Consider the following 17,345-nt stretch of genomic DNA (forward strand, 5'->3'; position numbering starts at 1 on the left):
TGTAGATATAAACAGCTAATTTTTAAGGTAACAAAAGCACGACAAGTTTTAGTTTGGGGTGATTATGAAAACATAGAATATTATACACTGTTGCTGACTATAGGTGCGCCTATGGACACACTGGACCTTTAAAGGCTTCAGATTTGTGAAAATGCTATTGAACACAATCCCTGATCATAGAACTAATACAGTCCCAAACCCCAGTAACTGTACCCCTTGATATTGTTATAAAACAGAGACCCAGAAAAGTCAAAGTACTGTCCTTTCAGCCAAAAGTGAACCATCTGTTTTTCCTGACCCCTCCTCCACGCTCCTTGACCCCTAATAATTTTCATACAGTCCCTTAGTTGGTATGATTTATGCTTAAAACAACAGAGCTGTGGTCGTGGTGGCATGAGCTCAGCTGAATACTTTATTCTGTATAGATGCATACATACCAACGCCACAATATACATAGAAACCACACTTCCTATGGAGTTACTGTAATCCTTCAGAAGTGGTCACACAGTAAACATATCACACTGCACTCAGCACTAAGAACAGAGAAGCTCTCTGTCTGCACTGTATTGAGGGATTTGATGCTGGCTTGCACTCTGCCTGGTGTGACCCCACCCCTGGTAAATACAGGGTTGGAGGTTTCCTCCGTGGATAAAAATACACTTGCCTCTCAGACGGGGGGAGAAAAGCCAGAATTCTTCTCTCTTCTGCGCCCATTGTGCACGAGGCGCTAAAGACGTCCACACTTATCTCAAGTGTTTGTTTGTTTTTTTCGGGGTTTTTTGGCAGGTCTGTTATGTTGTGAGAAATCAAAATGAACAAAAGTTGACACTGTTTTATAGAAGTGAGCAGCAGTTCTGGTGAATGTGCATTAGTGTCTATAAAGGATGGAGGAACTTCTTCTATGTTATGGAGAACTATGCTTTCCCTTCTTCCTGCTTCTGTCTTTTGTCCCTCATGAGCTCCCTTAGTGCACAACCTGTGACATCATCAGTATGTTACTAGAAGTTTTTCAAAGTGGCAGAGGCCTGCAGCCGACTGAGGTATGGTCACTGATAAACTTTGGACCAAAAGTTTGACAAGACGCAACAGAGGTGTCCTGTGCTTGACCTCAGCTGTGTACTAAGAGCTTCCTGTTTAGAGAAAAGTTTTTTACTGGTTGAGTTGAACTGGACAAGAGACATGTTTAGTGACTTCCTTATTTGAAGTGGAAACACACAGACTTTACCCAGTGCCATGACTCCGAGGAATCCATGCCAGTAAGTTGTGTCATCAAGTTTATGATTGTTATCGTGTTTGTTTGAACCTGTGGATCAAGTCGTAAACATTAAATTGCATTTTGGCTACGTGTACAAATAGTTTTACAGCTTTTGTAACATGCAGTCAGTACGAAATGTCCAACATGTGATCATAAATGTTGACTGTATACCTTCTGATGTTTGTTGATCTCTTCACAGAAATTGTGCACCTCTCTCTTCATCAAAGTTTATGAAGACTTAATGAATATGTCAGAAAATCACATGTGATCCTGTCGGCCTCTGAAGCACATAAAACTGAAAATGAGTCAAGGGGGGCAAGAGGTCCACGGGACGGGACTGAGAGACGTCTTTGACATACTAGTCAAAGCACCTCCGCAGCGACTCCTAAGCCTGACATTCCAGCTGGGCGAGTCTCCTGAAGATAATATCGTACACGCCTTATGTCTGATTATTCTCCAGAAAGAGGAGCGGGCCCTGAACAAACTCCAGATGCTGAAGGGCAACTACTTAGCTAAACACATAGCTGAGAAGTGGCAGAACAGTGGAGGCAAATTAGACAATTTTGCCGTTCGGTGTGGTCAAGAGCATCCAGGAGAGCCTTTATCAGCGTTGCCTCGTATTTTTAAAGTGTTGTCAGAACAAAGGCTGTGTGATTCACATCTGAGGAATCTGGCGTATAAGAGAGCCCTCTCCAGTATCGGCCAGCGAACAAGCAATTGTGAGGATCTGGAGTATGATCAACTCAGAGAGGAAGCTAAAGTCGTCTGTGGGCCTGAGTTTGCAGAGATGATGTGCTTCCCAAAGGATCTCAAGTCAGGGTCTTACCGTGATCCTCTTAGCAGCCTGGGTGGAGGAAGCACGACTTTAAAAGTTACCCTGTCTCAGGATCAGTCAGCGAGCACTCATAGTCTGCCGAGCCCATTGCAGGTGACCTCTTCAATGCCCTCATACCCCACTCATTTAGAGATAAGCATTCCTCCAACAGCCCCATTTCAAGGCGACAAAATTACTCCTGAAGCATCAGGTGAATCCAAACAACATGTCCGTGTTAGTGAATGTGAAGCACCTCAGCAATCTCACACATCTGAGCCTAAGTCCAGTCAACCTCCAGCGTTTGGCGCAAATAAACACTCAAAGAATGAATCATTAACCACAGAGAGCAGCCTTGTCACTCGGAGTGAGACTCTTAACCAAATCACCAAACCAACCACTGGACCAAACTTTGCACTACCAGCTGCAGCAAACATTTTTCTACCCATGATGCCTGCTATGGATGAAATGCATGAAAGTAGAGATGCAGAAGAGGAAGAAGAGGCAACGTTTTATGCATTTGTCATCTTTCATGCACCTGAGGATGCAGATATGGCCGAGAGCATGAGGGAGAAACTGGAAACAATCCTGGAGAGTGATAGTGAAGGTGCAACTTTCTCTGGGGACTTTGCCCTCCCTGGAAAAAGCACCCTGAGGTGTGTCGAGGATGCCATCAGCAACTCGGCCTTCACTATCCTGCTGCTCACCCGCAACTTCAACACTCGCTTGCTGGAGATGAAGACGGACTCTGCCCTTATCAACTCCATAAACAAAAAATACAAGCACAACACTGTCATCCCTCTGCTGCCACGGGAGAACAGCATGCCCAGACACAGCCTCCCCATGGTTTTGCAGACAATAATTCCACTCGTGGAGGACAAGAGCTTCACGAGGAAAATACAAAAGGTCTTGTCTCCAGCGAAGATTAGAAACCAGAAGAAAATCTGGACTGCAGAGCAGAGGGTGAAAATGCAGATAGAGAGGCAGGAGAGACTAAAGCATTTAAACCAGCACCAGAGGCAGCTGATCAGAGAGTGTACAGCAGCAGAGTTGCTGGAGACAGAGAAACTCAACCTTTATATGGAACAAAGACTTCTTCTCACGCAACCACAACAGGACGGGGGTCAGTGGCAACAACAACAACCAAATATTCACATTAATAATGCTAAGTACATTATGATTGGTAATGATTCTCGAATGAATGTGGATTTGAGTGGTAGTCCAGACAATGAAGATTCAATTTATAGAGAGGAAGAGCAATAACCTTAAAGATGAAAACAAAGACATCCTCTAGAGTCGGTGTGTTTGTAGAAAATGAGAGTAATAATCACACTTCTTGTCTGAACACTAAAATGTCAGGGCTGTTAGAGCCACGGCGAGGTATTCACTGCAGACTGTTTCATTGTATTTAAACCTGTTGGTGAGAGAAAATTCAATAAAACCGTCGAAAGTGCAATTAAGTGCCATCTTATGGATTTCAGAGGACGCTGTAAAGAGAGTCTATTGAGCGGAACAAGGGCTTCAGATGATTATTTAGCAGAGGACTGCCATCTACTGACCCAGTGTGTGATGCATGCCTCCAGATCTCACTGACTGTATGAACCCACTGTGGACACTAGGGAGCGATGTTGTTACACACTCAGTGCTCCTCAGGATCTTTGAAGTGCAGTGTCATCCAGTAGCATCACTGTTGTGGTTTATGGGAGCTAAACAAGATTAAATAAACTTTTAATGTCACTGTTTACCATATTATTTCAAGTGTATTTCAAGTGCTGTGTGTGCAGATTCAAATCATGAAATCAATCGTGAAGGTACAGCTTTGTATAAGAGTAACTGTGAGCCTTTAACATTTTTGGTGAGGAGATCAAGTTTGAAGCATGCAATACAATCTCCATAATACATTATATCCTTGTCTGCTGTCTGAGGGTGACAGCAGCAAAAGTTGGAGAGTTGCCAGTAACTAATAGAGAAATATGTCACTGATAGGCTGAAGTTAATGCTTACTCTCCTAGAACCTTCCCACATATATCTGACTTTTTGTCTCTGAGACAAACTGCACCCTAAGATTCTCAGACAGGTTGCTTTTAATAGTTCAGACTCAAAATGAGGACAAGCAGTGAGAGAAACTACTTGAGGAGGTCAGGTATAAACACACTTCCATGTCTGTTGCTGGAGCCAAAACCCAAATGTGTGTGTACGCTTGTTTTCTACCCGATCTGCACCTCTGTAACATCTTATTTTGCCTTTAATCAGGAATAGACAAAGTAATCAAACCCTTTATTGAACAGATGTAGCAACACACAAGTTAAAGTGAACAAGTACTTAAATAAAATGTAAAGTGCTTGGTGTTAAAAAGTAGGCTTGTCTAACGTTGACCTTCAGTAACTTGGATAAAGTCGTCAGCTAAACTCGTGGAGTACCGAGCACATTTCTCCCTCTTATGTTGAGTGGTGTAAATCTCTACAGCAGGGATGCTTAACTTGCTTTGCCTGGGGGCTACTTTTGCAAAATGACAGGAGGCCAGGGGCCACTTAGTAAACATTAATGTCATTAACATAATATATATCAAATGAAATACATAGACATGCCCATAACAAATACTAATGCCCGCAACTCATCTAAACATCTTCAAAAATCTTTATTTTTTCAATTAAATGACTTAGTAACTAAACCTATGAACTAAAATAACTGGCATTGACACTGTGTGACAGAGAGATCACATATTTTACAGCCAGGTACAGCAGCCCTGCACAGGTGTATGCAGTGGCAATGCTAGGGGTTGAGGACTTTCGGGGGCTTTTTCGGGGTTTAGCCTGGACCTGTGCTGGGGCTTTGTGAGATCCTCCCCTGGCATTTTTAAAAAAAATAAATCTATTTTTTTGCTTTTTACACACTCTGGCACCTTTTTTACATTCACAGCACAAAAAATAAATAAAAATCCCAGTGTAAATCAATTAATTTTCATTGTAAAATAGAAAATAGTCAGCAGGCCCCCCAGCACCCTATCAAGCACCAGATTTGGCCTGAAAGCTGTAAGTAGAGATCACTGGTCTTACAAAATACAAATACTCACTGTACCAGAAGGAACTAAGTCTAAAATCAATATTAATTTCCTTTTCTTAACATCTTAAACATGTTTTATGAGAAATAAACATGCAATAATTATTCATATTTTAATAATTAGTTTTAACTTTTGTTGGTGTTTCATACCAGAATATCAAAAAGGACAAAATAGTTTTAAAATAGTGTATAGTCGTAAATAAATCAAATTGATACAGAGATTTCTAACGTTTCATGGATTTCATTGTAATGCATCTTAACTTGTAAACTAACTTATTTGTCTTCTTTACAGCATAGTCCTGAAACTTTGATTAATTATGCAATCTCTGCATTTTTTTTATCTTTTTATTTTTTTGACAATTGATAATTAATATGAGAGGTATCTTCATAGACCATTTTTGGCTTCTAACCTGCACAATGTTCAAACTTTTTATTTTTCTTACTGTCTTTATTTATTTTATTTTTATTTTATTTTTTTTGCCGGTCACCACTTTTCAGGAATCCTCATGATAAGATGGTACAAAAAAATAAATAAACAAATAATACTTTGAAATTTGAGGAAATTGTTTATGTGTAATTTGTCTGGTCTGTATGGAAGCCCTGAGCAAGGTTATTTTTATTTTATTTTGTTTTATATTATTTTATTTTATCTTATCTTTTACTTTATCTATCAATTGTTTTGTTTTGTTTTGTTTTTTATTATTATTATTATTATTATTAATATTAGTTTTTATTTATTACCACTTCTAAGGAATCCTCATAATAAGACAATACAAAAAAGAAAGAAAGAAATGAAATGAGGAAATTTGAGATAAAAAATTTTTATGTGTAATTTGTCAAGATGATTTTCTTTTGTTTTGTTTTGGGTTTTTTTTCTAATCAGTGTTGATTTATCCCCTATGTAGGACATAAATGTAGAAAATCCCCTTGCCCCTAAGGGCTTCTGTAAGTCTGCCCTCAAGTAGCCTATAATTAATTTTATTTTTTTAAGTATATCTTTCCAGATTTCTAATGAAAAATAAAACATGTGTATTTATGACTCTTTCTTCTTCTTTCTTACAAAATGCATCATGAGTGTCTGTGAATCTGACATTAATAATAATAACAATAAACTTTATATATATATATATATATATATATATATATAGCACCTTTCATACAAGAAATGCAGCACAAAGAGCTTCACAATAAGGGCATTATGTGCTTCACCTAAAAATAGACATAATGAACATAAACAAACAAACAAGACAATTCAATGTAAAAATAGCCTACATTTAAAAACAGTTCCAAAAATCATATTGTTCCAGATATATATGAAGAATTACATACAGAAAAATAATCCCTTTTCTGCCCATGTGTCCATTGAAGCAACATCTGGGCTTTAGTCAGAGACCATCCTGCCAGCGAACTCCACCTTGGTTTGTGTTACACTGTGGTGACTCCTGTCAGGACTGAATAGACTGGGTGGGTGGATCGCGCATGCGTAGTGCGCCCTATCCTCCTATCAGTGCCGCAGGAAAAGCGCAGAGAAGACGCCGCGGAGAGATCAGATAGAGGGGCAGAGGAAAACTGTTACAAAAGAGAAACAAGAACAACATGGACACAAACAGCGTCTGTAGTTGATGTGTGAAAGTGTCCGCTGGTGTCGGACTGTAGCTCCGCTCCTGTGCCGCACAGCTGCTCCGTTATGTCGGACAACCTGAGGAGGATAATGTCAGGGAATGGAGGAAATCTTGAGAAATCCTGCTGCTAAACTGCGCTGCTGTGTCTGGCTTTAAGGATCTTACTGAGACATTAAAGTGAGGATGGTGCTGGTGTGACCGAGGAGCGCCCCTGTGCTGTAGAAACTCGTCGTGCTCTCCAACAACCAGGCCAAAGTTTTTTTCCATTATTTTTTTTTTCAGGAGAAGGGGAAATTTTGCTGCATTGAATTCCTCTGGACGGGATGTCATCCGCAGTCAGGAGGAGTTCCTCTGGCTGACTGATCCTCCAGCTGCAGTGTAGCGGGATCCCGAGAGAGAGAAGATGGGAGATGCGGCAGATGACAGAGGGATGAGACGGACCTTCATCGTCCCTGCCATCAAGAGCTTCGATCACTACGACTTCACCAGGGCCAAGATATCATGCAGCCTGACGTGGCTGGTGGCCAAGGCTTTCGGCTCGGGTAGGTGGCGCCTCTTATATCTTCCTCATCTCTGGATGAAATCAGTGGAAAACACAGTTCAGATAATCATCTAGCGTGTGTAATAATGTAAACTGATGTCGTGTTGGACCAGGGGGGATATTTAGTAAACAACAGCCTGTAAACAGACACTCACTGTCAGACAAACACAGTTAAACTACTCTAATGTTCCTTCCTTGTTATAATAAATAACACTGAGGTATTTCCTCTCTTTATAGCCGATGAAAAGGCACCATAAAAGAGCATTAGTGTGTAATTGCTGCATTTCTATGTGTTGTTTACATTGTTTTCCATACAACAACATCTCCCTGGTGGTCAAATCAGCTGCTCATGTCACAGTGTCATTGATCTAACCTGTTGCTGGCCTATTGCTAATTACCCCCCCCCCCCCACTGCAGGAGTGTGAGGCTAAACCTATTATGTAACAGTCTGACTGCAGATCTTTACTGTCAGCCGTCACTGTTTGATGGCTGATCAACAGATGCAGAGACTCTGTGCTGTAACTTGAGTCAGTCATGTCTGGAAATTCACGGCAATTGAATGTATTTTTTGAGGCAAGCATGTTTGCACACACAATACACACACAAACATTCATTCACACCCATAAAAACAACCTAAAATACAAAATAGTAGAAGGCGAGAGCTGGCCGACAGTGTTAACAAAGACAGATGTCAACAAGTGAAGATGCATTTGTCACTCTATACACACGGAAAATGAACTGTCTTGCACTCTGGTGTCTGGAAAAAAACAAACCAGGTCCTGAAAAAGTCTTAACATGCCTTAAATTCAATTCTTAGATAAATATTAGGCTTTTAAATAGTAATTAAATAGTCTTTATTCATCTTAAAGTTAATTTTGGGCGGCATGGTGGTCCAGTGGTTAGCATTGTTGCCTCACAGCAAGAGGGTTCCTGGTTCGAACCCCATTGTGGGGTGCAGAGTTTGCATGTTCTCCCTGTGTCAGCGTGGGTTTTCTCTGGGTACTCCAGCTTCCTCCCACAGTCCGAAGATATGCAGGTTAATTGGTGACTCTCAATGGTGAGTGTGAATGGTTGTCTGTCTCTATGTGTCAGCCCTGTGATAGTCTGGTGACCTGTCCAGGGTGTACCCTGCCTCTCACCCAGTGTCAGCTGGAAAAGGCTTCAACCCTCTTGTGACCCCTAAGAGGGTAAGCGATCACAGAAGATGGATGAAAGTCCAAATTTTTGATGTTTCAAAGTTAAACTGTCTTTTTACTTTATCCTTGTACTTACCTGTTGGCTAAATGTAGGTTAACCTAAGTGACTAATAACCATATTCCTACATAAAACCTACCTCTAGACGGGACCACACATGTACTACTTACCTTTATACTTACCTGAAGTGCTTAATTGAATAAGAAAAAGAGGATTAGTCCAAAAAACAGTATTAAATTTGGTTAAAAATGATCTTGAAAGGGTTTTAAAAAGTGTTGGATATCTCTGCTCCATTTGTTTTGCTTGAGGCCAATCTCAGTGTTCTGAAACAGTGGTTCCCAACTGGTGGGTCGCGGTCCAAAAGTGGGTCGCAGGTCCATTCTGAGTGACTCGCAAACGTGTCAAGTAAAAAACACACTTCATTTTTAAGTACAGCAAATTTCTGGCGCAGAGCTTGTATTTTGAAGTGATGTTTCCTGCTGTGGAGTGAGTGGATAATGGACATTTGCTTGAGAGAGACACTCATCGCACTTTGTTAAAGCCCAAGATGATGTCTTAAATGTGCTTGTTTTGTCCCACTAACAGTCCAGAGTCCAAAGATATTCAGATTACTGTCACATTAGATGAGGAAAAGCAGCAAATCCCCACAATGGAGAAACTGGAAACAGGAAATGTTTGGCGTTTTTGTTTGAAAAATTGCTTAAATGATTCATCTCTTGACCGCAAAAAGGTAATAAAATGGTGAATAATGACCAAAACACTCTCCTAAAGCTGAAGGTGACGTCTTAAAATGTCTTGTTTTGTTTTACCAGAGGTCCAAAACCCAAAGATACTCAGTTTACTGCCACATAAGACAAAGACAAACTCCAAAATGACTCCATTATTGACTCAACTGTTAAAAGTAGTTGCTGTTGATCAACTAGTTGTTTCAGCTCTACTAAAGTTACTCCTTTTAAAGTACAGTATAACAGCTCACAGTAATAACGGTGATGTTTTGACATGTATATGTGTGTCAGTAATTGTTCTTCGTGTGTGACTACATGTATGCGAGCTCTGGCCTGTCTCCTGTCCTCAGTGTGGTCTGGCGGCCTCCTCTCATAAAGACTGAGTAATTCCAGCCGGCTCTCAGCCCAGAAGTTTACTCCAGCTCCTAATGAATGCTTTTAACGGCTGCTCCTCCATGTACGATACTCTGAGCCTCCGAGTGGCCACCGCACAGACAGACGAACCTAGAAAGAGACAGATCAAAAGGCAGACCTCTGAATCACACCCACTGGTCCAACAGCGAGCGCCAAACAGAGCTGCACGTGACTCTTTACTCTCAGAGAGCATGAAATGTTGGAGAGACACAGGACAGCAGCGTGTCTCAGTTCAACAAGATCTGCGGCTGTTAGTGTACTGCTGCCGCCGCCTTGTTTTTTCCCATCCCTGTAGTGACACAGTTTCAGCTCCCAGCACCGCCAAGAACTGTGGCCCAATTCATAACCAGTCCTCAGAGCCTTGTTTGGCCTAGTTTGGACGGATGAGAGATGGTTTGAGTCGGATGATGCTCAGATATAACAACTTTCTCATCAGCTGAAAGTCTGTACTGAAACTATGTGCTGACCACATATGCAAAGTGTGCAAGGAAGTTAAAATATTCATATGACACTCTTTAAAACAAAGTGATTTACTACAAGAAGAAGAAGAGGCAAAACACATTGGTGCATGTGGAGATCTGTGAGTGAGTGGGTGTGTAATGAATGTCAGAACACAGCTTAACTGTCTCCACACTTTTGTCCTGATGTGTCTCCATGTTGGCATCACATGACCAACAAAGATCGCCTCAGATTTTAACAACAGTGTCTAAGTGCCAGACTGATGTTTTCATGTATTGCTAAAAGACCCCACCAGGCGTGTTTGAAGACATATTAGACTGCTCTGCTTTTTCAGTGTATGTGTGAGTGTTTGAGGTTTCGTGTTGCATTTTGAACTACAATTTGCTTCCAAACTAGTACATATGAAAGCAGCAGTTCACCCCAGAGTCGAAAATGCATATTTTTCCTCTTACCTGTAGAGCTATTTATCAGTCTAGATTGTTTTGGTGTGAGATACCGGCTGTAGAGATATCTGCCTTCTCTGGAATATAATGGAACTAGATGGCACTCGGCTTGTGGTGCTCAAAGTGGCAAAACATACGTTTGAAAAACTCAACAGCAATGTCTCTTTCCAGAAATCATGACCCGGCTACTCAAGATAATCCACAGACCTTGTTGTGAGCAGTTGCATGTCGGAACTATTTTCTTTCTACCAGCCGTATCACCACGCAGAAGGAAGTGTACATCTACCACTAGCTCACCTAGCACCACTAATCTAGCTAACGTTACAGCTGAAACATTAACATCGATGCCATTAATGTTTACATCTCGCACTGTCATGAGCTTGTTGTCCATGAGTGTATGCTTCCGTCTGCGTGGTGATACGGTTGGCGGGTGTCGTGCGCTAGAGAGAAAATAGTTCCTACATGAAACTCAACATAACGAGGTCTGTGAATTATTTTGAGTAACTGGGTCATGATTTCTGGACAGAGACAAGCCGAGTGCCGTCTAGTTCCATTAAACTCAAGAGAAGGCAGACATCTCTTCGGCCAGTATCTCCAACATTCAGCAACTCGCACCAAAACAGCACTACAGGTAAGATTTAGGGGTGAGCTGTCCCTTAAAGTGAGTGGAGATAAACTAACCTGAACCCTTTATTCAGAATATGGATGTGAAGAAAGTCTGCACATACTTAACTCTGCACAGTGAGGCCCAAACATCCAAGTAAAGTCACAACAAGTGAAACACATGTCTGTGGGAAGGGGGACTTTTAGAATCGATGCCTGAACAGCACTGATTTCTGCAGAGTTCTCTTGAGACTAATGTATCTGGTGGTTACTGGTCACTCACTGTCTGACATTTGTTTACCTCAGCGATGCCTCAGTGTAACCGCACTCAGCAGCAATATGTGGTTATAATTTGAATAATTTATCAAGTCTGAGTGGTGAGTTTACACCAGAGTGTGATTTCACGTTATCAGCTGCAGCACAGACACCACAATGATTCTGTCTGGACAGCAGTGATGTAACCGACATCATCACAGGTCATCGACACTGACCTTTCATTCAGCTCATTGAGAGGATGCCATCAGATAGCTGGAAATGCAATCCATGAATTCCATCACTTAAAACAATGAAAAATCCCATCATGTAAAGTCAAGAGAGTAAAAAATACTGCTTTGCCTCTGAAGCTATGAGGGAGCCGATCAGTGAAATCAGATGGGGCAGGGATTGGCTTGAATGGAAACATGCATACTCCTTACATGAAGTATAGGGACTTTTAGGCTTTGATCGGCTAACGGCTGTGCAGTGATTTTCATGGCTTTGTGCTCTCTGTTTCATATGTTACTCTGCTTTGAAATGAGAGTCGTCCACTAACTTACACAGCATGTAGTGCAGGAAAATTAATAAATATTGGATATCCAGTATATGGATACATTTGCCGCCAGCCATCATGTGGCAAAATGCAATGACAGGTAACCTACATTGGCATCCATCCTGCAGCTCAGATGGTAGAGAGGGTTGGTTCACTCTTCCTGTTCTCATAGTCGTTTTTGGCCGCAGCAGACAGTTGTTTTCAACAGAAAAGTTGTAAAAACCAACTGTGAGCCAACTGCGAAGCACAAAATGACACAGTTAGACACAGTTTGCAGCTCGCTGGTGAGCCTTTTTCCACACATGTGCTGGCTTGGCTTGACTCACTTTGACTCAGCGCATCAGCCCAGTGTTGCACGGATTTGCATCTCCACAGGACTACCTGCTTGAAAGTGCGTCTGTAACTGATGGCACGCTTATCTTCTTAACTTGCTTACCTCTTATCCATCTGAAAAATGCAAGAAGCTACCATCTACACTCTCTGACATATTCACAAGGCCTACTCTATCTGTTCCCAAAGTTTGTCTTGAAGTGGGGGAAAGTGTGAATCTGCCAGAGACTGATTTGAGTCATGAGGAGCTGTTCTCTTTAAGTGTTTCATAAGCAGACTGAAGAAGTTGGAGGAAAGTGAATCAGGTCACCATGATGGATTTTCAGGCTGTTTTGTCTTGATTTTGCCTGGCATCTAGCGCTTATTGCTTTAAAAACAGAGTTAAATCATTGCTAAATCATACTTGATGATTACGAAGTCCATTTGACATCACACACCCCTCTTGGAGGTCGTCGGGTGCGCTTTAACCCAAACCTGGAGATGGTTCATGATGGGAACAACCTGGCACAACTCAGCGCATAGAGACACATAATGGAGGCACAGATCAATGCAAAATGCACTGTCAAAAGTGCCAGTGGAAAAGCCCTACTGTAATAGTTGAGCATTTAGCAGCTAAAGAGCCAGATATTTCCCTCAGGGGTTGGTAGAGACCAAAATCAGAGCTAAAAGATTGACTACTGGACTCACATCCATCAGGTGGCCAGAAACACGACTCCAAATAAAAGATAATGTTGATCTGTAACTGTTGGAGGTGTAAATAAAACTAGCCTACGGCTATAATCTGGCATATTTACGTATTAATATGCACTGTCCCTTTTTAAATAAATAAATTGAAAATTGAAATTGAAATTTGCAACTACTTATGAAGAAGTTTGTTTCAGCTTGCACCCAAGTATCCAAAAAAATCAGTTACTGCAGATGTAGGGCTCCAACTAGCGATTATTTTCATTATCGATTAATCTGCCAATTATTTCCTCTGTTAATGGACTATTGGTTTTGTCAGTAAAATGTTTCCCAGAGCCCAAGGCGACTTCTTGAAATGGTATTTTTTAACCAACCAACAGTCAAACAACCCAAAGCTATTCAGTTTATTATAATAGATGACAAAGAAAAGCATCAAAGTCTCAAGTTTAAGAAGTGAATTGAATCTCTGGAAGAACTTTCAAGATCATCACTTCAAGATCATCACTTCTTGGCAACCCAGACGGTGAACTGAATTTGTTTTTTTAACAAAGAGCAGTTAGCCAGCAGAGATAAACACTGCTGACCGTGACGTTGTGTATGCTGAGCTGTGATCCCGGGGGTCTCCAGAGCACTCTTCTACGTGCCTGGACTTCCTGTGGCAGCTACTTCCTGTCTGTTTCCTCTTTGATGGCCAACACAAAGGAGAGGGTTTTTACTTGACGAGGCAGATTTTCATGAACTCTAGAAAAGCTATTGTAGCCTGCTGTTCTTTTTGTTAAATGTTTATTTGAAAGGATTTCATTAAAAAAGGTCATCTGATTAAATACTTTAAATGTAAACTGCCATTATCTGAAAAGAAAGCTTGTGTTAAAGACACTCTGACAAGAGTTGGATCGATTTAATCGCTGTTACTAGACGCAGGAGGGCTTGTTCTGAAGTAGATGTTGATGTGGTTCAACATCTGCCTGTTGCTTTAAATATATCTTTTCATCGCCCGGCGCTGGAGCATGGGAGGGCTGGTCTAACCACAGCAACTGGAAAACTGCAGAGTTTGATCACGAGCTTAATGGATTTTGAGCTGTAAATATTTTATTTTATTGTGTTGTTTTGCTGAGCTTTTTTTTTGCCTTTTCAGTGTCGTTATTTTGGAAAACTGAAGAACAGAAAGCTGTACCTTTAAGATAAACTCGTCTAATGTCCTCTGTTTCCTTCAGTGTGATTCAGAGGCGGGCAGAGAGGAAATGACCCCACACACCAGGAATACACACTCATACTGGAGCATGCAGTAAAAGTGTGTCACCACACACACACACACACCCACAAACACACATGCCTATCCAAGGCTAAAGTGATGAGATAGAGATGATATATATAGAGTTTATATGTAATTCAATGAGAGATTGATGACTAGTACAGTATAACTCTGAGTCACAACATGTGGTTAACAACAACAAAGTATGATGAAGAAAGAAAGAGTGAAGAAAGTAAGGAAGTAAACTTACTAGTTACAAGGTGCTGTACAGTGCAAACAATAAAAAGTACAGAAGGAATATCCATTATAGGAGAAGATGATGACAAAACAGGTGAGTTTGTAACAGCTTCTTAAAATCATCAACTGTTTTTTATAACCAGGGGGAGACAACACATTCTCAGTCCTCAAATACTGATGCTTGGTTTTAACATCCCCTTAAACAGCCCTTAACATCAAACTATGACGTTCTGGTTACCCCCCCCCAGCGTTAGTTTTGGATGTTCAGGGACTGTGTGTCAATTTACACCATCACATGCAGTGCGTCCTCAGAAGAAATGCACAGTTTCTGCTCATTAAATGCATGTAGTTTCCTTTCAAAATAAACTCAGAACGTAGGTTAAAGACTTAGTTTTAGGTTTACTTCCTTAGGTTTAGACAACAAAAGGACTAAGATTAGTTTAGAAAAAAAACTTTGGCTTAAAATAAGTACGATTGTCACTAATCTGATGTCATGTCACGTGCATAGCATGCTACATATATTAGCACACTAGAATATTATTAAAATAACTCGATTTACTTTTGGTTTACACAAAACACGAACAGCGATCTTGTGGGTGAAAGACCTGAGTTTGTTTGACCCATCCACCTCCCTCCCATATGCCCTGTGCAGACTTTCTTGGTCCTTAAACTATGGCAGTTGCTTGGAGCATCAAAAACTCCTGCTGCCCAGTGCGTCTCACACTGCCACTAAAGGAAGCCTCTCTGTGTTGGTATCTGACACCAAGGGATACCGACCAAGCGTCAATATTTGACAAGTTGAGAGTGTGACCAGGTTGGGGAAGACAGTTCCAGAGAGTAAGCGAATGCAGTCCCCTTTGGTTTTAAGCCAAGATTTCGGGACAACTAGAGGGCCCTGGTCATAAAACCTCACCGTGGCTTGGAGACACAATAATTTAAAAATATAAAGTGAGGCCAGCCCATGTAGTGCTTTACAGGCGATTAAAAGAATTTTAATATCATATGTGCATTCTATCAGTAACTAATGTAGATTAGCTAACACTGGTGAAATGTGTGACCTACGTCATAAATTAGTTTCGCGGCCACTTTTTGGGCCACGAGATACAGAAGAGTAACTCGGTAGTGAGCAATGAAGTACAATAAACTTCTCTTTTATCTGTATTAAGCTGGAGGAAGCTATAAGACATTGAATCCTTGATAGCAGTTTAACAGTCTTGCAGGACTAAGGTCATTTGGTTTAAAGGAGAGGAACAGCTGTATCATCCAAATAAAAATGGTAAAAAAAACTAATTAAGAAACCAAGGTGGAGCCTGTACAGGGAGAAAAGAATTGGACCAAGGATTGAACCCTGGGGTACACCAGACAGCAGCTGAGCAGATGAGGCTGTGCCTGTCATACCTGCCCAATTATAAAGCCTACTAAGGAAAATAAAGAGGTCAACAGTCTGAAAAGCTGAAAAGAAGAAGAAGAAGTTAGTCCTTGAGGTGTAGCTATGTGTGTGTGTCCAGCTATGTTCTTCAAATCAGATTTACAGGATGAGGTAACAGGATTAGAACGTACTCCATGCTTTGTAAAATACACTTCCACTTCCACACATAGAGGCTACAGTGTACTTCATACACACAAACACACACACACACACACACACACACACACTCACACTGTGGCTTTGTGCTCACAAGATGTCCTGTGTGGATCTTCAGTGAGATAAGCACCAGCAACGTGACATCGGTGTGCTTATTATTGTGATGGTGAAAACTCTCCTTCTCTGCCTGAAAACTGCCTTTTACCTCTGACTGACCTTTAACTCATCACTGACTGGGTGTGTCTGGTTGTATGTGGTTGTGGCCATGAAGCCATACTAACAGCAAAGGCAGTAAAATATGAAAAGAATAGTAGCATTATTTTCTTCTACAGGCATTCACTGTTTGCTTCTCTGTTGATGGTGGTGGAGTTCATGTTAGGGAAGAACTGTAATATCACCATGTCATCAGTATTGGCAGGCAAAGGCTCAGTATTTTTTAACCTGGACCCTATCTTCTCATGTTTTTGTGGCGAATGGAGACGACGATTTTTTAAGATTGGTCCGGTATCGAGAGAGACTGCTGCAGCCACAGCGGCGAAACAGGCTGCAATGTAATGTCATTTTGCACTTTCAATTTACATCAAATAAAAGTGCTTCTTTTTGCGTCTGACAGGCTCAGATTGTTATTAGAAGTGTCTGATGTGTTTGTTATTGTGTGTAACAGTCGCACTCAAGGAGAAGTCTCATTCTGAAATCACACACATTTCCATATTGTTGAAATTAGCTACATATTCAGCCATGACACTGAAATTCTTTTAAATAACAATCAGCTACACTTTGGGTATTTCAACACAACAAACTCTTCTCGGCACTCCTCTTGCCAACTTTCAATAACATTTCAATGTTGTTTTGGCTCCAACAATTCAACTCTTGCGAGATTTTTAGAACAAGACTAGTCTTTGAGCGAGAATTGGTAACAATAACAAACAGACCAGTAAAAGGTATGGAAAATTTAGTTTCTCTCTTTGCCTTTCAGTGGCAAAAACAAGCACTTTTACTGGAAGTAAATTGACGGTGCTCAATTGCGCGGAGGGATTACATTGCAGCCTGATTCGCCGCTGTGGCTGCAGCGGCCTCTCTTCAATTTCAAAAATCTGTGTCGCCATTTGTCCCTTAAACACAAAAACATGGGAAAATAGAGTCCAGGATGAAAAAATACTTAAGTGTCCTTTCAACATGAAATATTGGTATCAACCTGAAATGAACATTTCTGCTGCTGTGACAGATCAAGTATTTAATTAAGCGACTTTAATTAGCCAAAATAGGTCAAATTAGCCCTGGTTATGGCTGATGTCAGGATTGACTTAGGGAGATCATCATCC

The 17,345-nt window shown here is 41.0% G+C and overlaps 2 protein-coding genes across 4 annotated transcripts in view; both read left to right on the forward strand.

The window, feature by feature from the left end:
* Positions 1-1,010: 1,010 nt before the first annotated feature.
* Positions 1,011-5,852, forward strand: ticam1 (TIR domain containing adaptor molecule 1). The gene is made up of 2 exons (XM_050033690.1): positions 1,011-1,256; positions 1,455-5,852. The coding sequence occupies exon 2, from the start codon at positions 1,557-1,559 to the stop codon at positions 3,327-3,329; it is 1,773 nt and encodes a 590-aa protein (XP_049889647.1). The 5' UTR covers positions 1,011-1,256; positions 1,455-1,556; the 3' UTR covers positions 3,330-5,852.
* A 786-nt stretch (positions 5,853-6,638) lies between these two features.
* camsap2b (calmodulin regulated spectrin-associated protein family, member 2b) overlaps positions 6,639-17,345 on the forward strand; it is a 52,684-nt gene continuing 41,977 nt past the window's right edge. For all 3 annotated transcript variants that reach the window (XM_050033465.1, XM_050033468.1, XM_050033466.1), the window contains exon 1: positions 6,639-7,290. In XM_050033465.1, coding sequence (XP_049889422.1) covers positions 7,152-7,290 — 139 coding nt within the window. In that variant the 5' untranslated portion in view covers positions 6,639-7,151. The remainder of the gene's footprint in view (positions 7,291-17,345) is intronic.

The sequence above is a fragment of the Epinephelus moara genome, chromosome 21, assembly GCF_006386435.1.
Source record: "Epinephelus moara isolate mb chromosome 21, YSFRI_EMoa_1.0, whole genome shotgun sequence".
Lineage (NCBI taxonomy): Eukaryota > Metazoa > Chordata > Actinopteri > Perciformes > Serranidae > Epinephelus > Epinephelus moara.

Coding starts and splice junctions, on each gene's coding strand:
- ticam1 (XM_050033690.1), top strand. CDS start 1,557: ATGAGTCAAGGGGGGCAAGAGGTCCACGGGACGGGACTGAGAGACGTC.